Raw genomic sequence first — 26910 nt, 5'->3', positions numbered from 1 at the left:
GTTTTTATTGTTACTGCAATATAAGTTTTACACTACCTCCACCACTTGTCTTTACTGGTGAACATACCACATTTGGGTAGTAAAGATGAAGACTTACCTCTAAGCACATGACCTGTGGAATGTGGTGGAGAATGACACCAGACCAGCTCCACTGAGGGCCAATCCTACTATTGCACAAATTAGAAAACATAGTGAAGAGTGTGCTAAGAAGCACAGAGCAATGTCATGCTTACAAAATGGAGTGTCTTATATTTTTTTCACTCGGATAATGGCTTATGACACTCCAAAATAGGCTTGGGAGAAGCTGAAGGAAGAGTTTTTGGGGTTAGACAAAACCAGGCAGCAGCAGCTGATCAACCTCAAGAGGGATTTTGAGAACTTGAAGATGAGAGAGTTTGAAACTATCAAGCAGTACTGTGATAGAATAATGGCAACAGTCAACAATATCAGGCTCTTTGGAGATGATTTCAGTGAGAGCAGAGTTGTTGTTAAGGTCATTACAACTCTTCTTGAAAAATTTGAGTAAAAAATCTCCTCATTTGAAGACTCGAGAGACTTATCAACCATTTCATTGTCTAAGTTGATAAATGTTCTGTATGCACTAGAGCAAAGAAGGGCCAACAGGATGGAGGAGTATCCTGAAGTAGCTTTCCAAGCAAAAGCCAAAGAAAGCTCAAGTTCGAGCTACAAAGGAAAGAAACAATGTCTTGACAAGAGGGAGAAATCAAATAGGGATGCTGGGAAGAAAAAGTTCCCACCATGCATTCACTACAAAAGATCCACACATTTGGAGAGGTACTGCTGGTACAGGCTTGATATTCAATGTAGGAGCTACAAACAATTTGGACACATTGAAAAAGTTTTCAAGAACAAAGGAAGGGCACAAACTTAACAGCAGAATCAAGTACAGGCTGCTAAAGATATTCAAGCTCAAGAGGAGCATGTTTTCACTACATCCTGTTTTACAACTTCAAGTAAAGTCCAAAGAGACTGGTTAGTAGATAGTTGTTGCACTCATCACATGGCATCATGATGTGCATGATAAGTTTTATATTTATTGTTTGATTGTACTTGAAAACTACTATTATCACGATAAAAACAAGCGCACCTATCGAACAGTAGTATAGCTTATAGCAAGATCGAAATGTCGAACCCACAAGAACTAAAAGTACTAGTATTAACCTTCTTTTTGTTATATAGCCTAAAAATAAAGGGATTTGCTTTATCTAAACTAATTAACTAAACTAAGAATACACAAAAAGTAAATTGGGGAAATACTTTTGGAAAAACTGATTGATTTAGACAATACCCAAGGACGAATCCACCTAGACTTCACTTGTTATTTGACTCTGAACTAGACGATTGATTCACTTGACTCGATCCGTAGAATCCCTAATTTATATTATTATCTCTCTCGAGACGAACAACATCTAACCCTAGGTTGATTAATTGAAATCTCTTTCTAATTAAAACCCCTAGTGTTGCATTAACTCGATCTATGGATTCCCTTATTAGGTTTGACCCTAATCTGACATATTTATGTCGCCCTATATCTAGGGGTGCAATCAACTCCGCTTAATTATGCTGGATCTACTCTTAGACAGGGACTTTTGCTCCTCTGAATAAGCACATCAATACTTGAATCAATATCCTGGAATATTAAAGTAAGAATTAAGAACACATAATTAAGAACAAATCAAGTATTTATCATATAATTCAAAAAATAATAACAAGATCCGTCTTAGGTTTCATCCCCCTTAGGTATTTAGGGGATTTAGTTCATATGTGTAAAAGAAAACATCTCAGAAGAATAATGATAACAAAACATAAAGAAACCCAAAAACCCCTGAAGGAAATTGAAGGGAGATCTTCAGTCTTGAAGGAGAATCCAGCTTCTAAGATGGATCAATCGGCTTTCTTCGAGTAGTTCATTACCTCTCACTCCATGTGTCTTCTCTAGGTGCCTCCGGGGTGTTTATATAGGCTTTAGTATGCCTCTAAACCCTCAAAAGTGGCCTTTTCCGAATAGAACTAGATTTAGGCTCAACAAGGACACGCCCGTGTGAGGTGGCTTAGGCCGTGTTAGGGTCTGCTAAATAGACACGACTGTGTGGTGTGGCTTAGGCCATGTTACAGTTTGTTAAATAGACATGGGCATGTGGTCTACCCGTGTGAGGAAATCCAGGCCGTGTTGATTTCCCACGTTGACCCATTTTCTCTGTTTTTGGCCCGTTTCTTGCTTTTTTTACTCTCCTATACTCACCTAAGTATAAAAAATGAAATTAAAGGATTAGGAGCATCGAATTCCACAAATCTAATGATAATTCATCCAAAAATATGCTAAGCATGGGATAAAAATATGTATAAATTACGACTTATCAAATACCCCACACTTAAGCGTTTGCTTGTCCTCAAGCAAAATCCTCAATTCACAATTAAGAATTCATTTTTCTCAACTTATAATTCCTATCAATAATATCTCATAATAATCCATAAGTAATCATACATTGATAATTCAACTAGAAGAACATCAAAGTTTCAAACATTCCAAGTTGAGCATTTTATCACGAAAACATAGGTATTTCCCCTCATCTAAGTAATCACCTTTGATTCAAAATATTATAGAATTCAACATCCTCACTAAAGATTCACTCAAATCACTCAAGGTATTTAAGGACAATAAATTTAGCACTCATCAGTTAATATGAAAAGTTATTACCATAAGCTTACATGAAAATCAAATCTCCACCACTATATATTTAGATGTTGCATCAATCAAAACGTCTTTAGAGGGTTGTAATATGGCTTTGGTTAGGGGTTGTGGTCACAAGCTAAAAGAGAAGGTTAGAATCGAGATTTAATTGAAAAATTACCTAACTAAAAAAATAATAAAACTAACAAATTACATTCCTAATTAGATGATCCTAGAATTGAGCTTTTCTTCATGGATAACATCGTTTTGATCCAAGAATTACATAATTTCGTGGTTTTTTTTAGAACAAATCAAGTAACATAGAACTTTGCTAACTATCAAAAATAAAACATAGCTAAGCAATTTATTTAAATCAAATCTCGACAATAATAGGGATCAAACTAATTGAGGGGATTTCAATAATAATGGGTTATGGGTTAATATTGGGGGTAAGTCAATGAATGACTTGTTAGGCTCAAAGGGGTTTACTAAGGGTTAATTATGAAGGTAGATTCTATGAAGTGAGTGGGTTAAACTTAAGTACCTTTATCATCTTGACATATCAAATCAAATGGTGTGGTCGTCACATGCATAATCGAAGCAAGTTCTAGAATAACAAATCAGTATTGACACACTCATAGCAACAATAAAAGTGAGCATGAAAGAAATAATATATGCTCTAAAGGCTCAAGATCTCACAGAAATTTTAGCTTTTTTATGATAATCCTGTAAATTTCAACTTCAAGATAATGCCTTAACTTAAGGAAATAACCTAATTTTTTTTAATTCTCAAAAATTAGCTTATCATGTTTGATTCTCTAATTCCTTAGAGCTTGATCAATCAATGCATAAATGCCTATGTTTTAATTCAAGACATATCAATAAAAATCATAAATTAATCAAAATTCATTCTAATATTGATATGAGTGATTCACGTGAGAATAAGACAAAATTCAGGGATTTTTCTGATAATGATATGAATAAACTCCCACACTTAAGATGTACATTGTCCTCAATGTACAAAGATAGATTTACTGAAAAATATAGATATAAGATCATAAGATAGGGAGAGAAGTGAAACTTCCTAAATGTTAAATGGAATCCTTGAATTGGAGTTATGAAAAGTAATCGGCTAAGGCAATGGTGAGATTTGGAGGAGGATACTCCAATGGTGATAGAGGTTGTTAGTCCATAAGTGCTGTGCCAAAAGAATATTATAACTAGTGGTAGCTAAGGTCATGGTCGAGCAGGGCATGGTAGCCGTGGAGGACTTTTTCCAGTGAAGTTGCAAGTTCCTAAGTAATAGTGAGCTTTGAAGCTCGTCATAACTGCGATAGAATCAATAATTCTTTAGGAAATATAAAGTAGCATGATTACTTGTAAAAAATTGGCAAAAAATATAAATTGCTTAATATAAATTGTAAACCCTAAAGATGAAGTAAAAATAGTATTAAAGAGAAGTAAAATAAAAAAGTAATTTAAAAATATAAATAAAGATAAAAGTAAAAGATAAAAATAAAAAAATCTTCAAAAATCTTCATTGCCAGATGGTTTGCAAGGTGGGGGTGGCGATGAGATGTGAAGGTGCTGACAAATCTGATGTAATGTTGCATCAATGTGATCAAGGCGCTAAAAACAATGCTGCTCGAATCGAGTGAGGCACTCAGAGATGTCAGAGAGTGAAGCAGCCGCATGAACTGGATGATGAATAGGTGGTGGCTGTGGTGGTGGATTCTCATGAGGTTGAAGGACATCATCAGCAATGTCCTCTGGGTCCTTCAGCTCGGCTGACTGGATGAGGCGGTACTGAGGAGGATCAAATCCACGTTGTCACTCGATCATCCTCACATGGAGCATACTCGAGATGCTCTATGGTGACATTTGGCTGATGAAGGTGAGGAAGGATGATTGCGCCGCCATGTTGAGGAGACCGAAGTACCGTGCCAGGTGAGTCATATAAGGGCCGATAGAAATGACACCCTTCCTATACCGCTCTATCTGATGGCAAATGGTGAGGGCGATAAAATAGGTGAGGTCGAATACGTGCCCATGCACCATGCTCCATAAAAAATAGGCGTCCTTAGTGTTGACAACACCGGTACTCTCTCGTTGTCCTGTCAGTGTGTGGGCTAGGATGGTGTGTAAGTATCTCAGGGATGGGGCAAGAGTCGATGCCTTGGAGCAATTAGGGTCATAAGTGGCCGAAGCAGGGACTAAGGCCTTCCAGCAATTTGAATGAGAATAATAGATATAGCGATGGAGACTGTCGAAGTCGCCGTCGTCCATGAACTCCTCCGTATATAACCTTAATGCGACACCGAACTCAGGCACGTTCAACTGAAAAACTAAACCTCCGAGATGGAACTGGACCATTCTAGGAGCATCGAACTCTGTCATAACGGCTTGAAGGTGGAAGGTCGAATAGAGTTCTAGTGTGAGCTCGAGGTATGTCGGCTCAATGATCTCGAAGAAAAGCCCCCATGGGTCAGTAGTCAGGATAGCCCAGACTACATCAGCGAGTTGGATCTATCTAGAGCGGTCCAATCGATGCAAAGGCCCACACCTAGGGGTCGGGCCCATAGTATCTGAAATAGTTCCTCCTGGGGCCCCGGTGGAAATTGAAGGAATGGGTGTCGGATCTCGATGGCAGGACCCAATGAGGATGCTACTCCTTTTCGCTTCTTTGAGGAGGGGTCAGTTGTCTTTTTCCCACGTGGATTTGACATGGTATGTCTATAAGAAGAACGGAGAAGATAACATATGCTAACAAATTAAAAAAATAAAAAAAGGAATTAATCATGAATATAGTTAAACTAACAAATTCAACCAAACTAATGACACTAACAAGATTCAACCAAAAGCAATCTAACTTGACGATAGAAATTTTATGGCAAATGGCATAGTAATAGCATGACTAAATTCAACACAAAATAGATGAAATAGATCCTAAGAATGAGGATGATATGATAAGCAAGTAATAGCAAAATGTAAGTAATAGGGTAAAATCATGATAGTAAGCATCAAAAGAAAGTAAAAGAGAAGAGAAAACCATTAGTGTAGGATCGGTGGTCGGAGGAGCAATGGCGTGATGGTGCTGGTGCGACGGTGAGGCGTGGGATGAGTGGAAAAAGAGAGAAAAAAAAGGAATGTGTATGGGAAGGAGGAAAAGAGAGAAGATTTTGATGTGTATGGAAGAAAAAAGAGGAGAAATGATGGATTTTGGATGATGGTCGGGACTTAGGCGGCGACGGCCATGGTGGAAGTGGCGGCTAGGGTTAGGGTGTTGGGGAAGGGGATGAGGAATAGTGGGGGTTTAAATAGATTTTGGGGCACACGGCCATGTGGCACGCTCGTGTGGCCTTATTTCAGCCCGTGTGTTTTGTGATTTTCAAATTTGGGCTCATCTAGAATTCGGCCCATGCCCGTGTTCTTTGGGAGTGTTGGTGCACATGGCCGTGTCGCACAGTCATGTCCTACTTCATTCGCTTCTCCCACGCCCGTGTTATGTTGACAGCTTCAACCACGGGTGCTGGGCACGGTCGTGTCATATGCCTGTGTTAATTTCTTAGTTTCTACCACAGCTTATAGACACGGGCATGTCTCACGCCCATGTTGATTTGGCAGGATTGCCCACGGCTATGTTCTACAGTCGTGGAAACGTATCGAATCTCGTGTTTGGGGAAAAAATTTACTCTATTGTCACATGGTAGTATCGCACGGCCGTGTCACCACCCGTGGTATGAGCACGAGCTAAGGCACACTCGTGTGCCTGGTCGTGTGGATTTGGAAAACCTATGTTCAAGGACTCAATTAATGATTCAGATGTTAAAAACTAAAATTTTAAAGAAATCAACACTGTTAGTGCTCGATTTGCCTCCTGAGAAGCACTTATTTATAGTCTAAGCTTGACTTACCTCAATTTCGTATGATTACAGTGGATTGAGGAGTTGAAACTCCTCACCTCTGCTATCAATTTTATCAAAATAAAGTCTGAGTTGAGTATTATTTACCTTGAAATTTTTTAATACAGCATGTGTTACCTCGACTGTACCGCGTGGGAAGATGTACATTACCGTGAAGGGAATCGTTCTGTCCGTATTGTGCTCTAAAGTAGCAATTCGGGGGTCATTTTCATCTAACAATACTTTGTCCCCAACTTTAATTTGCTTTGTTTCATCCCTATGCTTATCGTGGTGTCGCTTCAATTTTTCGTGTGCTTTTGGTTTCTCCTTGACAGGTGTTCGCCATTCATCTAGTTCATCGATCTGAAGTCTTCGTTCTTCGTGAGTCGGGCTATTTTCGTGGCATGGGTTAGGCTCCATCATGTTTTTCCTAAGGGGCTCCTGCAAAGAAGTTTGAGTTGTAACATTATTAACCGAACTTAAAAAATCATCTTGATTGCTAGATATTTTAGCAGAATCACGAGCTTGGAGGGTGATCGTGTCATCGTCTACACGAAGTGTCAATTCTCCTGTGCCAATGTCAATAATAGTTCTAGCAGTTGCTAAAAAGGGTCGTCCTAAAATCAAAGGCACGTTACTATCCTCTTCCATGTCTAAAACAACAAAATCAATTGGGAATATAAATTTATCAATTTTAACAAGTACATCTTCAATAATACCCCTAGGAAATCTTATTGTTTTATCTGCCAATTGAATGCTCATCCTAGTTTGTTTGGGTTTCCCAAGACCTAGTTGTTTAAACATTGTATAGGGCATGACATTAATACTAGCCCCTAAATCATCCAAAGCATTGTTAACTTTTAAACTACCAATTAAACAAGGAATCGTAAAACTCCCTAGATCTTTCCACTCGTTGGGTAGCTTATTCTGTAGAACGGCTAAGCAAACTGTGCTCAACTCTACATGCGACGCCTCATCCAACTTTCGCTTATTTGCTAAAATCTCCTTTAAAAATTTAACTGCGTTTGACATCTGTGAAAGAGCTTCAATAAACGGTAAGTTAATGTGTAATTTCTTTAATAATTTAAGGAATTTACCAAATTGTTCATCCGTGTGGTCTTTCCTTGTCGCACTGAGGTATGGCACTCGAGGTTTATATTCTCTACTTACCAGTTTTGGCCCACTGTGGTCCACCTCACCTTTACTTTTACTTAACACAATTCCTATTGCCTCGATTCTGGTTCATGTTCAACTAACCCTTCCTCATCTTGAACGGTAATCGCATTGAGTTGTTCCCTTGGTTAGATTCAGTGTTACTCGGTAAGCTACCTTGGGGTCGTTCAGAAATCAATTTAGTAAGCTGGCCTATCTGAGTTTCGAGCCCTTGGATCGACACTTGTTGATTCTTAAGTGCTGTTTTGGTATTCTGAAAACGAGTTTCTGACACCGAGATGAATTTCGTTAGCATCTCCTCAAGGTTCGGCTTCTTTTCCTGCTGGTAGGGTAGTTGTTGAAAACCTGGGAGATGTTGTGGCCTTTGATTTCCTTGGCCACCCCACGAGAAATTGGGATGGTTCCTCCAACCTACATTATAAGTGTTACTGTATAGGTTATTTTGAGGTCTAGAATTATTGTTACCCATATATTGAACTTGTTCCTCCTCCAGGCTACGGTTGAAGGATTGATATTCTGTGTGTACTCCTCCTCCATTTGAATCGCACCTCATCACTGGATGTACCTGAATAGAACTATACAAACCGTCAATCTTTTTATTTAAAAGTTCTACCTGGTTAGACAGCATAGTAACCGCGTCGAGGTTGAAAATACTGGCTGCTTTTGTCGGCTTTGTTCTTATGACTTGCCACTGATAGTTATTCAGTTATATCTCTTCAATAAATTCATAAGCCTCTTCAGGTGTTTTATTGTTTAAAGTTCCACCTGCAGCTGGGTCGATAAGTTGCCTTGTTGAGGGCTTCACACCGTTGTAAAAAGCCTGAACCTGCAGCCATAGAGGTAACCCATGGTGAGGGCACCTTCTCAATAGGTCATTGTACCTCTCCCATGCATCATACAGGGTTTCTAGATCCATCTGCACAAAAGAAGAGATATCATTCCTTAGTTTAGTCGTTTTAGCCGGTGGAAAATATTTAAGTAAAATTTTTTCGATCATTTGTTCCCAAGTAGTGATTGACCCTCGTGGTAACGATTTCAACCACTGTTTAGCTTTGTTTCTCAATAAGAATGGGAACAACCGAAGGTGTATGGCATCGTCAGAAACGCCATTGATCTTCAAAGTGTTGTAAAATTTCAGAAAATTCGCAAAATGAGTGTTTCGATCCTCGTCCTGCAAACCATCAAACTGAACAAACTGTTGTATCATTTGAATTGTGTTAGTTTCAGTTCAAAATTATTTACAGCAATAGCAGGTCTAACTATACTCGATTCGGCTCCTGTTAAAGTAGGTTTAGCATAACCATACATAGTACGAGGAGCAGGATTCTGATTTACTGGATCTGCGGCAACCACAGGAGGTAGCTGATTATTCTGATTTTCAGCCATCCCCTCGGTTGTAGTTTTACTATTGTCCTCTTGCCATTCCTATATGTATCGTAGGTTTCGCCTTATTTCTTTTTGGTTTCTGCGAGATATGCTTTTGATCTCACTATCAAAAAGTAATGGTCCTGACGGGTTTCTTCCAGTCATAAACTATAAAAATCTGCCAAAATAAAATAAAATAAAATTTAGTAACAAAAATAAAATTTAAATTGCAATAAAATAAATGGTTAAAGTAATAAAAATTAAGCGTTCCTAATATCTTAGTTCCCTGGCAACGGCGCCAAAAACTTGATGTGCGTGATAAGTTTTATATTTATTGTTTGATTGTACCTGAAAACTACTATTATCATGATAAAGGCAAGCAAACCTATCGAACAGTAGTATAGCTTATAGCAAGACTGGAATGTCGAACCCACAGGAACTAAAAGTACTAGTATTAACCTTCTTTTTATTATCTAGCCTAAAAATAAAGGGATTTGCTTTATCTAAACTAATTAACTAAACTAAGAATACACAGGAAATAAATTGGGGAAATACTTTTGGGAAAACTAATTGATTTGGACAATACCCAAGGATGAATCCACCTAGACTTCACTTGTTATTTGACTCTGAACTAGACGATTTATTCACTTGACTCGATCCGTAGAAATCCTTAATTTATATCATTATCTCTTTCGAGACTAACAACGTCTAACCTAGGTTGATTAATTGAAATCTCTTTCTAATTAAAACCCCTAGTGTTGCATTAACTCGATCTATGGATTCCTTTTTTAAGTTTGACCCTAATCCGGCAGATTTATGTCGCCCTATGTCTAGGGGTGCAATCAACTCCGCTTAATTATGCTGGATCTACTCTTAGACAGGGACTTTTGCTCCTCTGAATAAGCACATCAATACTTGAATCAATATCCTGGAATATTAAAGCAAGAATTAAGAACACATAATTAAGAACAAATCAAGTATTTATCATATAATTCAAAAAATAATAACAAGATCCGTCTTAGGTTTCATCCCCCTTAGGTATTTAGGGGATTTAGTTTATATATGTAAAAGAAAACATCTCAGAAGAATAATGATAACAAAATATAAAGAAACCCAATAACCCCTGAAGGAAATTGAAGGGAGATCTACAGTCTTGAAGGAGAATCCGGCTTCTGAGATGGATCAATCGACTTTTTTCGAGTAGTTCCTTACCTCTCACTCTATGTGTCTTCTCTTGGTGCCTCTGGGGTGTTTATATAGGCTTTAGTATGCCTCCAAACCTTCAAAAGCGACCTTTTCCGAATAGAACTAGATATGAGCTCGACAGGGACATGCCCGTGTGAGGTGGCTTAGGCCATGTTAGAGTCTGCTAAATAGACATGGCCGTGTGGTATGGCTTAGACCGTGTTACAGTCTATTAAATAGACACGGGCGTGTGGTCTACCCGTGTGAGGAAATCCAGGCCGTGTTGATTTCCCACGTTGACCCATTTTCTCCGTTCTTGGCCCGTTTCTTGCTCTTTTTACTCTCTTATACTCACCTAAGTATAAAACATGAAATTAAAGGATTAGGAGCATCAAATTCCACAAATCTAATGATAATTCATCCAAAAATGTGCTAAGCGTGGGATAAAAATATGTATAAATGACGACTTATCATATCAGAAGAAGTATTATTCAAAGTTCTTGACTGAAGCTTTGTGTCCAAAGTCAGGATTGGAGAGGGAAATCTTATTGAGGCCAGAGGCAGAGGCAATGTTGTGATAAACACAAATTCAAGTAACAAAAAAATTTATGATGTTCTTTTTGTACCTAATATAGACTAAAAATTGCTTAGTGCTGGTCAATTAATATAAAAGGGTTATTCACTTGTTTTCATGAATAACTCATGTGTTATTGAAGACACATTTGGTCAAGAACTAGTCACAGTAGCCATGACTAAGAGATGCTTTATGCTGGATATGAATAAGCTGGAAAAGAAAGCCTATACTAGTCTTGTTGATAAAGCTAGTTTATGACATAAAAGGTGAGGCCAGGTCAATTATAGATCACTTGGTTTGCTGCACAAATTGAATCTGGTTGAGGACATGTTCAAGGTTGAGGTCAAAAACACAGTTTGTGAAGTTTGTCAACTTAGGAAGCAAGTGAGACTGCCATTTCCAAAAAACAAAGCATGGAGGACTCGAGACAAACTTCAATTGGTCCATACTGACATTTGTGGACCAATGAAGACATCTTCTTTAAATGACAGCAGATACTTTGTGTTGTTTATAGAGGATTATACAAGGTTTTACTGGGCCAATTTTCTGAAACAGAAGTCAGAAGTACCTGAAGTATTTAGCAAGTTCAAAGCTTTAGCTGAGAATCAATCAAGTTGCAAGATTAGGGCCTTGAGATCAGACAATGGCACTGAGTACCTGTTAGATAAGTTTCAGAAGTTGTGTGAGTAGTCTGGAATTTAACATCAACTAACAACGATTTATACTCCTCGGCAAAATGGAGTTAGTGAAAGAAATAATCGAATAGTACTTGATATGACAAGATGCCTACTATTTGAAAGCAAATTACCAAGTGAGTTTTGGGCTAAGGCTGTGAACACCTCAATGTACCGACTCAACAGACTGCCAACCAATGCTGTCAGAGAAAAAACTCCTTTTGAAGCTTGGTTTGGACTCAAGCCAACAGTTTCACATCTAAAAGTGTTTGGTTGTGTCTGCTATACACTTATTCCAGCTGAGAAGAGAACCAAACTTGAGAAAGAATATGTGCCAGGGATCTTTGTTGGTTACAGCAGCACAAAGAAAGGCTACAGGGTTTTTGATCCCTTCACCAAAAGGATCATGGTGAGCAGGGATGTGAAATTTAATGAGGAAAATGTATGGAAATGGACTAGTACAGATGCAAAATTGTGTGAAAAAAGCCAACAAGACAGTAATCTACAACCAGTTGATGAGAAGAAGAGCTAACTAGTGATGAATTTGATGATGTACCTGTGAGAGGCATAAAAACCATCTCTGACATCTATCAAAGATGTGATGTGGCAATACTGGAGCCTTCAAGTTTTAATGAGGTTGCAAAAGAAAATTGTTGGAAAATGGCCATGGAAGCTGAAATAGAGATGATACACAAGAATAATACTTGGGAAATGGTAGATAGACCAGACCAGACTAGACCAGAAGAGAGTTATTGGTGTGAAAAGGGCGTTTAGGGTCAAATACAATGCTGATGGTTCTCCAAACAAACATGAGGAAAGACTTCTGGTGAAGGGATACAACCAACAGTATGGTATTGAATTATAAGAAACCTTTTCCCCTATTGCAAGGTTAGATACAATAAGGCTTCTGTTTGCTTTAGTTGCACAAAAGAAGTGGAGAGTGCATCAGTTAGATGTTAAACCTACTTTCTTGAATGGCTTCCTCAAAGAAAAAATCTTCATAGAGCAACCAGATGGGTTCAAGGTTTCTGATGAAGAGGATAAAGTCTATAGGCTGAAAAAGGCCTTATATGGTCTAAAGCAGGCACCAAGGGCCTAGTACGACAGAGTTGATACATATTTTTCTAGTCTCGGGTTCGAGAAGAGTGTTAGTGAACCTATTTTTTATGTGAAGAAATCAGAGAACGAAACTCTGCTGATAGTGTCACTTTATGTAGATGATCTATTGGTAACTAAAAGTAAAGGGGAGCTAATTGATGAGTTTAAAATGCAGATGCAAGATGTTTTTGAAATGACTGACTTAGGGGAAATGACTTACTTTCTTGGCATGGAAGTGAATCAAACTGATCATGCCATCTTCATAAGTCAGCAGGCCTTTTCCTTAAAAATCTTAAACAAATTTTGCATGTCAATTTGTAAACAGTTAGCACACTAGTGGCTCAAGGTGAGAAACTAACCAACAATAGCATCCATGAAAGAGTTGATAAGAAAGAATATAGAAGTCTTGTCGGTTGTCTGCTTTACTTGACAGCTACTAGGTCTGATATCATGTATGTTGTTAGTCTTCTTTCTAGATTCATGCATTACTGTAATGTTGATCATTTTAGGGCAGCCAAAAGAGTTCTTAGATATGTGAAAGGGACTTTGGATTATGGAGTGAAATTTGAGAATGCAAAAGAACTCAGGTTGATATGGTATTCTGATAGTGATTGGGCAGGATCCATTGATGACATGAAGAATACATCTGGTTATTTCTTCACTCTAGGCTTAGGGTCATTTGTTGGAGTTCAAAGAAACAACAAACTGTTGCTCAATCCACAGTAGAAGCAGAGTACACGGTTGCTACCGTAGCTGTTAATCAAGCCATTTGGCTTAGGAAACTCTTATGTGATTTGAATGAAGATCAAGCTGAAGCTATTGAGATTAGAGTTGATAATCAGTCAACTGTTGCCATAGCCAAAAATCCAGTTTTTCATGGAAAAACCAAGCATTTTAAGATTAAATTTCATTTTGTTAGAGAGGCTAAACAATCAAAGGAAGTTAATTTGATTCACTGTAGTTCAGAAAACCAACTTGCTGTTATATCGATTAAGTCTATTAGGATTTCTGCTATAGTTAACCAGTTGATCCTTCTTGTATATATTGACATGTACTTCACTGAGAATGATAAGTTTTTTGATCTAAGCATTATTCATAAGTTTCGGATATTTCACATTTGTTTCTCATCGTTTATCTCTTCCTATATAGTAGTGTTAATATTGCTCCTATGTACTAACCTCTACTGGATGAAGGTCAAGGTGCTTAGACCACAACAATGCATGGTAAACACGGATTCTTAATGTGTTTAGCAATCTAAGTTATTGCCAATTTGTAAACAAAAATCAATAATGTTACAGTAATTGTATAATAACTTTCACCAACTCACATTTATGCATGGAATACAGTGAGCAACTCGGTTAAATTCTCTTTCCCAAAATATTTAAATGTATCAGGTAATAACTTTCTTTGCAAATGCCAAGATAGGCGTTGTGGCTATAACACTCCAAAATTTTCGGTGTCGGATTTCGCAAAATTCCAATTGAATACCGTGAGATTTACCATAAAGCGAATTTAATATCAGAAATTTATTTTCGGAGTTAGTAATTGTTTATGGATTTTTTGGAATTGTTGGGCTTTTAATTGGATTTTGAATTAATTTGTAATAAAAGAAAAAATTGAAATGCCTTAAAATTGAGGATTAATTTTGAGATGAGAAGAATGTATGAGGTTTAATGTGATTAATTACCAAACGAAAAAAGAAATACAATGGGCAATCAGGCACATTTGTTGTGTTTTATCATTATTATTATTAGTTTAACTGAAATGAGGTTAGTATATAAGGATTTTGTTAGAATTATTAGGACTATTATTGGATTTTTTATATTAGATAAATTGATAATGAGACTTCAATTAGAAGTCCTCAACCTTCAATTTCTATTTATTCTCTCCCATTGCCGCAAGTTTCAGTCTCTTTTCTGCCAATTTGTTCAAATATTTGTTGCGCCTTGCTAGTTGATGCCAAATAATTGTTTCAATTTTCCGAATGGTTGTTGTACCAATTATTTATCAATCAGCCTCTAATTAGCTGTTACTGGTTATTTTTGTTATTGATTTGCTATTTAATTTGCTTCAATTTTGTTGCCCAACCTTGCACTGTTTGCAATCTAAATGTGCTGCCTATTGTTTGGGTGCCCATTAGCTTCAATTTTTTGTTGTTTTAGCCTATTGTGTGCTTGTGGATCAGCTCTTAATTATAGCCGTCAATTTTCTTATGCCCGTTGTGCTAATCTCAAATCTTTGCAACACCAGTTCCATGATTTTTCTGCTGTTGTTTGCTTCAGCTACTGTCTTTAAGTGCCTCCAAATTGCCATCAAAATCACCATCGAAAAACCTTGTTTATTGTTGCGCCGCTTGCCTTAATTCTCCCCACCATTTGTCTCCAAAATACTGCTATATTCGCTCCAATCAAAAATTGCCGCTGATCGTTGGCTAAAATAGTTGCCGTCTGGCACCAAAATTTGGTGCTCTAAGATGATGCCGGTTGTCATTTATTACTTCTATATATGGTTGTTGTTAGTCGTCTCTGGTAAGTGACCATTAAAATTGGTTTAGTTGCTGCACTTGCTTAATATTATTGTGACTCCCTACTAGATTTAACGATATTGTTGGTTGTTTTTGTTATCATTTTTGGGCAGATTTGGTTTTATATGTGATTTATTCTAATTTTAGAAAAAAAAAGATTGTTTGGTTAGTGGTCCAGTTATGAAACTTTGTTTGATTAGTTAGTTTGATTAAAGTTTGATTTATTGAAAAATTGTTTAGATTAATCATATAGCTAAAATTTGTTTAGAATAAACTGACTATATTAACTTGGATTGTTTCTAAGTTAAGTTTAGTTACAATTCATGTGGCTTAGTTTCAAATTAGTCTAATTTTAAATTTAACAGTTTAGATTAATCGGTATAAGCTAATCAATTCTAATTGGGTTAATTAGAAATAATTATATTGAATTTATTGCAACTTAAGATGATTTGAGTTAAACTTAGATTAATTAACTGTTTGAGGATGAGGTAAATGTGCCAGAGTTTTTAGATTAATGTGCTTATATTAAAGCTAATATTAATTTATTTGAGTCTATACATGTATACATGGTGTACGATAATTAATGTTCGAGTAATGGATAAATTGAAATTATGTCTAAATTAGATGTGCAATTAGACTAATCTCTATAGAATTGATAATTTAAAATTGTTTTTAATAAATTTCTATATTTTTCTATTGAAGTCAAAAAATTAGACCACTCGTTGAAAGTGAAACTCGTTCTGAATTAATTGTTCCTAAGCAACGGAAGCTTAGAATTACAATTTGTGATCCTTTGCATTTTAAATTATCTAATGTTGTAGTTAAAATATTGACTTGGTGATTGTGATTCTATGATTCCTTGCATTCGAAATTCACTTCATGTAATAGTTTATTAAATTATTTTTAATGTATGCTATTTTGTTAAATTGTTATTTTTATTAATTGATTAATTTCTGAAAATTATTACTATTTTAATAAATGATTAAATGCCCAGTAAAGCTAGTTGGAAATTTGTTAGATATACTTGGCATGCCATAGAGCGTAAGGGTTCCCATCATTGCTTATTGTTCATTGTGTGGAATGCCTTGAGTGCCCGAGATTGGTGTGTTGGTTGGCCATTGATAAAGTCATGTTTATCATGCGATGAAATATTGTCATTGTTGGCGATTGCATCATTTTCATCGATCATTTGGTGTTCGGTTGGAAACTCATGTGTCCAAATGTCTTTCCTCGTGTTTCTGGGGCGAAATGATTAAATGAAGTTGAGCATTGAATTGAAACGCTGTCGTTATTTTTTTTAATGCATTGGCAATGTCTAATTATTATTTTAAATGATATATTGTGATTGATTTCTGATTGTATTGTGTGTTAGAAAATTACTATAGAATGATTTTGTTTTAACTATATGTATTGGTAGTTTAAAATGTATTGGATCACCACTGAGTTGTAAAGCACAATGCTCAAGTTCTTTTATTTTGTGTGCATGTAATGGATAGTTTTTAAGTTTGTGATAGATAGCATCGCCAAAAAATTTCCACAATCCTTATTCGTAAAAACCCTTGAAATAGTATAGTTTGACATGTACATAGGATTTGTTAAATTGGTCAACTTGTTTACTTTGGTTTTATTTTAGAACTTATTGATTGATTGAGCATCATTAAATTTTAAAATTTATGTTATAATTTTTAATGATTAAATGATCGAACGGGTCACTTTGGTGACCATGGTGACGCTCCAAATCCAATCGAGCTTTCAGGCCAAGTTTTAGGGTGTTACACTGGTTGAGCAAAGGGAGTCGGAACTTGAAAATCAAGAAACCAAATGTAGAGCGAAGGAATATCGAAAACCGTAGATTAAGGTAGCAATAGTGAGGATCATGAAAGCTAGGTGTGTGCTTGATCATAATAACATCATTTTTGACGTCACAAAACAACTACAGTCACGATTTCTTTTCCAGGTGAAATATCTTAGTTCGAATTTGCAAAAATATATATCAAATACCGTTCTTCTCCAAAATTTATTTTTATTATTACTTTTGTTATATATTATATGTGTTGTTTGGAAGAAGGAAAAAATGAATGGAAGAAACCAAGAATGAGGCATGAAGATTTAGATCAAATTATAATTCATTCCATCATATATAACACAAAAGATAGTTTAGGGTTTTGAAACCTCATTTTTCAACACAACTTGAAATCGGGTTGTTACAGGTTTAAATACCATGAACTTAAATCCCTTGCTATAAATTTATCAATGGTTTCATCGACCTTCATTTTCTTTTTGAAATCTATTTACAACCTTGGTGGAAGATCAACTAAGGTCCAAGTTTGATTTCTCATTCTTGAATTTATCTCATCATTTATAGCCTCTTTCCAAAAATCGGAGTCTTGAGATTTATTGTATCTTCAAATGCAATAAAGGGTTAAATATAAAATTGGTACTCGAACTTTTCCACTTCTCTCAGATTGATACTTACGGTTTTTTTTTTGTCCTAGATTGGTACCTGAACTTTTTAAAGCCATTAAGTTTGAGACAGGTGGTAGACTAGGATTGTGACACGTGGCATAATGACACCATGATGATGTAATTTCCTTTTTCCTTTTCTCGTTTTTCCCTTTTCTTTTATTATTTCATTTTCTCATTTTTCCCTTTTCTTTTATTCTTTCCCATTTTTGTTTTCATTTTGTTTTTTCTTTTCTTTTCTTCTAATTCTCCACCTCTCTTTCCCAACCCTAGTCATTGCCATCATGTACCACAGTCGCACTTTGGCGTTGTCACCGACGTTTGTTCTCTGGTCAACTTTTTCCTCCTGCTATTTCATTTCCTCTGAATTATTTTTACAAAAAACTCCTTGAAATCCTATTGAGATTCTCTTCTGTTGGTCATCTTACTTCCACTTTGATGCCGTTACCAATTGGAGAAGCACGAAACAATCCACCATTCATTTCTCTCTCCCACTTCTTCTTTTCTTTTCTACTTTATATTTTGTTTTCAAAGGCTCTGGTTTCCGCTTCACTGTCACTACTCACCAACGTCGAACTGAGCCATTATCATTGAATCATCTTGGAACTTGACCATGGCCTCTTCTCATCACGTTTTCAATCTCAAGAACCCAAAAACCCTAAATGAGTCATGGTTTTGTTTTGCTTCTCATCATTTTCTTTTTGTTTTATTTTGTGTTATTATGGATTATTGGGTTTTGTTTGTTATGTTAATGTCTATGGGTTTTGTTTGTAATGTTAATTTTCTAGATTTTTTTGAATGGGTTGATAGGTGTTCTAAGTCTAGATTTTCTTTTCTAATAGGAGTTCCTAAAAACTAGAGCGAGAATGTGTTTAGGCATATTGGAGCCTTTTAGAAAGGCAACAGCCTTGACTCCACTAACTTGGCCATCTTCGTCCAAATACGCTTTCTTAAACATCAAACAGATCGGTATGGTTTTGTGTTTCCATTCTTCAATTTCCAATCAATCCGAATATTTAGGTAACGACCACCAAGTTAGGATTTTAATTTCAATTTGTATTCAAATCCACAGAAACATGGAACAAAAATGAAATTAGAATCAAACGGGAAATGGATCAATAACCATAGACCATCTAGTTCCTTACTTAAAACATTAAACATCAAACTTCAAAGGGTGATGCTAGAAACATTAAACATTAAACATTAAATTTTGTTTCAAAAGAACCCAGAAATGTTGAATGAACCCAGAAAGAAAAAGGACAAAGTGACAAGAGGAAGAAGGAATAAGAAAGGAATATCAGGAAAAACAAGGAAATAAGAAAAAACTAGACATAGTTTTTAAAAATATTTTTATTGATATTTAATATATATTTTTAGATTATGACATCATCATGACATCATTTACCACGTGTCACAACTCTATTCTGTCACCTGTCCCAAACTTAAGAACGTTAAAAAAAATTACCAAACTAGTTGATGGAGAAGAAGTTCAAGTACCAATCTGGGACAAAAAAATCACAAGTACCAATATGGGAGAAATGGACAAGTTTAGGTACCACTTTTATATAACCTATAATAAAATTAGATTTCGTATTATAACAATGACATATCTTATTTCCTATACTTTCACCTTTACCTTTTACAAGGAAAATAATGAAACTTGATCTAAAAGTTTAGGTCTTTTTAATCCTTTTACTTCCTCTTAATTCTTGACAAGATTCATCATTATTATCAACTTGTTCCAATGGTTTCTTGAAATAGAGCTAAATTTATTTTCATCAAAAATAACAATTCTTGACTCAATAATAGTATTAATTGAAATTTCATTATGCCTTGTTGTTATGTACATATCCTATAAATATGCATTGAATTTCTCTTTACTTAACTTTTTACGTTTAGGTGTTACTTTGACAATAGATGTACAACCCAAACATTCAAATAATTAAGGTTTGGTTTCCTTATCTTTTATAACACCCTATACCAGGCCTAATCACCAAGCCCAAATACGGGATGTCACACCAGCATCTCATCTCGAGTACATCAAGTAGAAAGCTTAATCTAAGCAACCCATTCTTTTTTTATCTGTTCATATAGAATTTAATTCATTCAACTAGATAATTATCATTGTTACAAGCAAATCATACATTAATCAGTTTTACAAATAGTTAGAAACATGTCGCCATCTAGTAAAATTCATAAATGTGATTGTAGGTATCAATACTAACATTAAGGTATCGATATTTTCTCTCAGTGGTATCAATACCACTTGGAAAAACGATACCAAACTTGCATACTATTTTTCAACCAAAATCCCAACTATCGAAAATTATCGGTACCTGCTATGAAATATCGATACTTTAGTCTCAAGTATCGATATTCAAGATAAGGTATCAATACCAAAGCCGTATTCTGTTTTTCTGTACATTTTAAATTACAGAGGTACCGATTTTAAGTCCCAAATATCGATACATCTGCTATTGAAACCAAAAATGCAACATATAAGAGTAATAACCAAAAATGCAACATATAAGAGTAAATAATTCATTCCACAAAAATTCCTAAGCATCATGTATCAAGTACTTTATTTATTACTCATTCAATGGCTAATTTATCAGTCTAAATCGTCAAAACGTGACCAAGAAAGAATCATCATGCCAACATCAATGTCTATAATTCTAAGCATAATAATAACAACATGAAATCCTTATAAACCAACTAAAAATGTTTAGAATTCAACAAATCTATAATGATTATACCATGTTGCCTATTTCCCCAATACGTATATAAATAATGAGAACCTACGAGAATTACAAAGTCTTTCTTGGATCACTCCCTTGGAAACCACACTGCCCACACCATAATGTCACTAATTTGCATATGTTGGAAAAAGTAGGTGAGCTTCAACAAGCTCAGTGAATGTGTAGAATAACTACAACGCAAAGATGTTATTATACACCCACAATCAACCATTTATAGCAAGTACGATATTTTTAAATCTGATAACATATAGAGCTAATACATGCTTCATTTAATGGATCATATGCATAACAAATACATAGTCATTCTAGCATATATCACATACATATATTTAAGATAATTTGGCATTTAAGATAATTTGGCACTTCTACATTTACTCAATTTAGCATAGTACATACTCCATACAATTACATAAGATATGATAGATTAACACTTGAGTTATGAAATATATAGTGAGCTTTAGCAATAAGACATAAGCTGGAGTTATGCATATCATCTAAATGCACCATATATATATTTTCTATCCTATGCCCTACAAGCATAATCTTATTAGAAGCAATGTCAATAACTTTATAGTCTTTAGACTCAAATATGAAATTAAAACATTTATCACATAATTGACTAATACTTAGAAGATTATGCTTAAGACCGTTGACATACAAGACATTTTCAATAATGATAGAAGTGTTTTTACTAATAGAGCCTATTCCTTCAATTTTTGTTATAGAGTTGTCACCAAATGTAACTTCTCTTCCACTTTTTGGTTTCAAATCGATAAAGTGACTCTTTTCACTAGTCATGTGTCTTGAGCATCCACTATCGAGGTACCATAAGTTTTTCTTTGAATAACCCACCTCAAAGCAATGCTCCTTTTCCTACAGACATAGAATTAAGATTTGATTTTTGGTGCCCAAATTCTTTTGGGTCCATAAGTATTAGTTCTTATAATTTTAGCATAAGTATTAGTTCTTATAATTTTAGTCTTTTTGGGTGTCCATTTTGAAATCAAGCTTCTATCTTGAGAAGTTACGAGTCTTTTAAGGACTCATACACTTTTAATGATTTATCTCTTGTAAAAATTTTGAGGACTTCTATGTTTATAGAAATTAAACCTATTTTTAACAAAGTTTTGTTTTGAACTTTCTCCTCTTTCTAAAACTTTGTTAGAGTGAGCTTTTTCACTCTTAAGCAACTCAAGTTGCTTTTGATGATCCTCGTGAGCTTTTGAAAGTAAATTATACAAGTCAAATTAATCATAGGAATGTAGTTAAGCTTTTAGGGTGTTGTTTAGAAGCTGAAGTTCCTCTATTGATATATGAGTTCATCCCAAATGGTACATTATACGATCTGATTCATAACCAAAATGAAGAATTACCATTGACATGGGAAATGCGTTTACGAATTGCGATCGAAATTACCAATGCCTTGTTCTATTTGCATTCAGCTGCTTCTACTCCTATTTATCATCGAGACATCAAATCTAGTAACATATTTTTGGATGATAAATATAGGGCAAAAGTATCAGATTTTGGAACTTCAAGATCAGTTGCACTTGAACAAACACATCTAACCACTCGGGTGCAAGGAACTTTTGGATACATGGATCCGGAATATTTTCGATCAAGTCAATTCACAGAGAAGAGTGATGTTTATAGCTTTGGAGTTGTTCTTATTGAGCTTTTAACAGGAAAAAACCCATCTCCGTAGAACAATCAGAGTCAGTGAGAAGCTTGGTATCTTATTTTTTGCAGTCAATGCAGGAGAATTCCTTATTTAACATTCTTGATCCAATGGTAGTGAAGGATGGTCCAGAGAAGGAGATAATAGGTGTGGCTCTGCTAGCAAAAAGATGCTTGAATCTTAATGGAAAGAAAAGACCCACCATGAAACAAGTAGCAATGGAGCTGGAGTTGAATAAAGCTTTAGGTGGAAATATTATTGAAGACCATGGGGATGAAGAATCTGAAATAGATGACATAATCCATTCATGGGAGACCAATCCAAGTTGTTCAATGTCTAGGACAATTACAACCAACAGTGAAACTTTTCCATTAAATTCATCTTTCTAGATTTCAACACTCCTGAAACAATTTCTCTTGATAGATAGCCTTTAGCTTCTCTATTTGTCACATTGGTGGAGTCTTGTGGTTGCCCAAGAATTCATACTTATTTCACTCAATGTTATTTGACCTCTTGAAGGAATTTATTATACAAGTTCTGGATATGTTTATTTTTTTTCTTTTGAATTCATTAATAAAAAAAGGCCTCCAAACAGGGATACCATAAATCAAAAGAAAGGTAAAATCTCGTTTTGCTCTTCTTCATCCTTCTTTTGTTGAACTTCTTCTTCTTCGGATATCTGAATACCCTTATCGCCATTTTTCTCCGACGCCATTACTACTCTATCAACAACTCTCGAACCTTCAATTTCAACTGCTGTCACAACCCCTCTGATTGATCATATTCTATTTCAAATTTTCCCTGCAAATAAACAAACTAGCTTAGTCTCTTCTCTTGCCATAAAAATCTAGCGGAATTGGATGGGACAAGTCAGCATTAAACATCCAACTAAGTAAGGAAATAACATCAAACAGAGAAAAGCCAATAAAAACTATTTGAAACATAAAAACACAAATCCAATCAAGGCCGCATATTGAAATATAGGGGAATTGGATGGGACAAGTCAACACTAAACATCCATTACTTCCAGCATATATAGAGAGAGAGAGAGAAAAGAGAGAATTGTGTAACATTAACAAAATATAATTTATGAAATATATATATTTATAATATATCAATTAACTAAATTTTACCATTTTGTATCAATATCTCGATTAATTCTCAATTTAACCGAATAATTCGATATGATTTAAACAATATTACAATATAATTTTTTTACTATTGATTTTAAAAAAAAAATTGAACAATACAACAATATATATTTTACTTTTGAATACACATGGACATATAAACGCTTCAAGATATAAATAAAAATAATAATAAATTTACAATGGATTTAAAAAACAATTTATGCTATGGAAATGGCCACATGAAAGCCCGAGACCACTCTTCCAAATAGGACAAAATCAAATTCATGTATAAAGTGAATGACAATTTACAGCAAATATAATCGTAAGCAACAGAAAGAAAAATTCACATCAATTGATTAATAAATTCACACATACAACTTACAACAAAAACCTTAAAACCAAGCCTTAAAGTAGATTGAACTTGAAACCAGAGTTCCCAATGGAGTCGCTAAGCAGTCATAACATGATAAGAATGAAGTTAACAAACTAGATACGAAAGCCTAAAAAGTGAAGCATATTGACAGAATAACATCAAACAGAGAAAAGCCAAAGAAAACTATTTGAAACATACAAAAACACAAATCCAATCAAGGCTGCATATTGACAGATAATTGAGCATCCATTACTTCCAATTTATATATATAATTGTTTAACATTAACAAAAATAATTTAAGAAATATATATTTATAATAAATTAATATATTTTAATTATATCTAATAATTTAAATAAGAAATGTTATTTTATGTTAATTAATGTAATTAAAAATAAAATCTTTAAAAAAATTAATTTAATTATTAAATACACAAAATCACACACAATACTTGTAACATTAAAAGCTAGTAATATTAAATACTATAGTTGTAAACTACTTGGATTTAGCTTAAATAAGCTTGGTTATTTTTAAGTTGAAGAATCCAATTAAATTGGAGCAAATTAAATTTCAACATCTTAATACATAATTTCAAAAAGCTTATAATTCAAGTTAAATATTGTATTAATATTTTTAAAATCGGATCAATGATCGAACCAATCAAGCCGTTGATTTTCATTCTGTTCAATTTAAATCAAGTAAATTATTAAAAACTTTATAAAAATAAAAAAATTAATAATTATAGAATACGATTCAATCAGTTCAACTATTTTTAGCTCAGTTTGCAGATCGCCTATCTTTTACTTTTTTGGATCGGTATCTCGATCGATTACCAGTCTAATTGGATAGTCCGATATGATTTAAACAACATTGCATTATAATTATTTTTACTATTGATTTTATAAAAAAAAACTTAAACCATTGAACATTATATATATATATATTACTTTTAATGAATTCTAAATATGGACATACAAACACTTCAAGAAATAAATAAATGATAAATATACTATCAATTTTAAAAAAATAATTGATGCTATGGAAAGGAACACATGAAAGCCCAAGACCACTCTTCCTAATAGGACAAATGAGGGAAGAGGATCAAATTCATGTGTAAAGTGAATGACAATTTACAACAAATATAACCACGCTTATAACAAAAACCTTAAAAACCAAACCCTAAAATAGATCGACTCTTGAAACTAGAGTTCATGGTGGAGTCGCTATGTTGCCATAACATGCTAGGGAATAACCTAACAAGCTAGACACAAAAAACTAAAAAGTGAAGTTATCATTAATTAATTTGAGTTTGGTCGGTTAGTCACCTATCACCCAAAGTTTTAAGGCTAATTCTAAAATGAATCTAAGGGAAAATCTTAAAACTAAGGCACAATCTCATAATCAAATATGGGTTCTAAGGTACAATTACATGTAGAAAAGGTTAAAGCATCCCTACAATACCTGTCAAAACCATTTTTTTGGAAACGGGGATCGACTTGATTTGGATATGAAAATGAAAAAACGAGAGTCGTCACCAATCTTTTTTGTTTAGGTGTGATCGGATCACCTAAAAATTTGGCCATTTTCATGAAACATTTTGACTTACTAAAACAACGATTTTGGTCTACGAAATTCGAGAAAATGGGTTCGAGAGTCGGTTACGTACGAGGAAGGATTAGCACGCTCGTGACGCCCAAAATTGGTACCTAATTGATTAATTAATGTCTTAATGTCGAAATTTAAAAACTCAAAAAGAATTTAAAATACGATCCCTTTTTTATATTGATTTATGCGAAGAATTTGTTTGAGTGAATTGAAATGGACTCTAAAGACTTTCTTATCCCGAAGTAACAAAATGCCACATCCAGTACGTTAGGACACAACATTTCAGACCCTCGAAAATAAGTTGGTCTTTTGTTTTTCAAAACTCACGTGTTTTAATTTTAAAAGGTTATTCGATTATTTAGATCAAACGAGAAAAATCGAAACCCAGTACATTAGGGCTCGATCTCTCGAATTTCCAAATACCGAACATTGCCTTACTTTAAAAATTTCTTTGTTTCTAAAAATTTTATCAAACGTAAGTTTAAAACGACATGGGCTGTTTTGAAGCATAATACAAAGATAACCAATTAAGTTTAAACTTAGTTCATGAGAGATAATAATACAATAATATGAAACAACTATACAAGTCAAGAATATGTGATAAATAAATGATATAAAAACACTAATGTACTATAATAGCCATAATAACATTAACAAACAAATGACAATAATATTACATGAGTTAAATGTCCACGAAACACCCCATTTTAAGAGATCGACATTAATAATTGCAAAAGAGTGAAACAAAATAGTATATTCGAACAATTTGAAAAAAAAATGAATAAAACGTTTTAAAACAAATAACAAATGGAATGGTTACAAAGAAAGAATATAAAAAGAGTTTCCAAATGGGTAATGTATGAGAACTAAAAAATAATAGAAGGAACTTTAAAATATATAACAGTTTTAAAATGGATTACATATAAAACAGTTTGAGTTAAATACTATATATGAAAATTTTGAATAAATAATATATGAAATAATCTAAAATAATATATATATATATATATAATATCTTGAGATAAATAATATATGGAAGGTTTAAAGTAAATAATAACAAAAATGAAATTTAAGATTAACATATAAAATAGTATAACTAAATAGCATATAAAACTTTAAAATAGGTAACATATATAAAATAGTTAAAATAAAAGATATTTACGTATAAAGACCAAAATAAGTGATATAAATAATAATTTAAAAATAAATAATATATAAAATTTAAAATGGGCAATAGTTTAAAAAACATAATATGTGGAAACACTTAACATGAATAACAATAAAATAATTTAAAAATGAACAACAAAATGGTTTAATGGTATATAAGAATTTAATAAATGAAATATAAAACCATAACAAAATTATGGTAATAATGATAGATGTTGAAGCGGCAACAATAACAAAATAAATAAAATAATTAAATGAAAACAGAACAAAAATTTAAAGAGGAACGAAAAGACAATAAACAAATGGACACAAGGATTATAATAAAATATGAATGTATAATGTGCATATATACACATATATATATATATATGAACAAATAAACGCAGGAGCAAACAAATAAAATAAAAGAATAATGAACATATGAACAAGTAAACAAATAAGTAAATTAATTAATTAATCAGAACAAAAGGACTAAATCGGGATCTGGGTAACATCAAAGAAGAAATTCGGACACAAAACCAAAATAGCAGACCATTTTGAAATACGCTAA

The 26910-nt window shown here is 34.0% G+C and overlaps 1 protein-coding gene and 1 non-coding gene across 2 annotated transcripts; both read left to right on the top strand.

Annotated features, from left to right (window-relative positions):
* Nucleotides 1–8609: 8609 nt before the first annotated feature.
* Nucleotides 8610–8716, top strand: LOC121207270 (small nucleolar RNA R71). The gene has a single exon (XR_005902362.1). It is a non-coding gene; the product is annotated as a small nucleolar RNA R71 (small nucleolar RNA).
* Nucleotides 8717–21796: 13080 nt separating this feature from the next.
* On the top strand, nucleotides 21797–22476 carry LOC107963875 (wall-associated receptor kinase-like 22). Its single transcript, XM_041076094.1, has 2 exons — nucleotides 21797–22072; nucleotides 22159–22476. Exons 1-2 carry the CDS (start codon nucleotides 21797–21799, stop codon nucleotides 22474–22476), a joined length of 594 nt encoding a protein of 197 aa, XP_040932028.1.
* Nucleotides 22477–26910: the final 4434 nt, after the last annotated feature.

Source organism: Gossypium hirsutum, chromosome A09 (assembly GCF_007990345.1).
Source record: "Gossypium hirsutum isolate 1008001.06 chromosome A09, Gossypium_hirsutum_v2.1, whole genome shotgun sequence".
Taxonomy (NCBI): domain Eukaryota; kingdom Viridiplantae; phylum Streptophyta; class Magnoliopsida; order Malvales; family Malvaceae; genus Gossypium; species Gossypium hirsutum.
This window is presented reverse-complemented; position numbering and strand designations above follow the sequence as displayed.

Excerpts from the sequence above, each read along its gene's own strand:
- LOC107963875 (XM_041076094.1), top strand. The coding sequence starts at position 21,797 with ATGCGTTTACGAATTGCGATCGAAATTACCAATGCCTTGTTCTATTTG. Across the intron at positions 22,073-22,158 it reads ATGTTTATAGCTTTGGAGTT|TCAATGCAGGAGAATTCCTT; the intron begins GTTCTTATTGAG and ends TATTTTTTGCAG.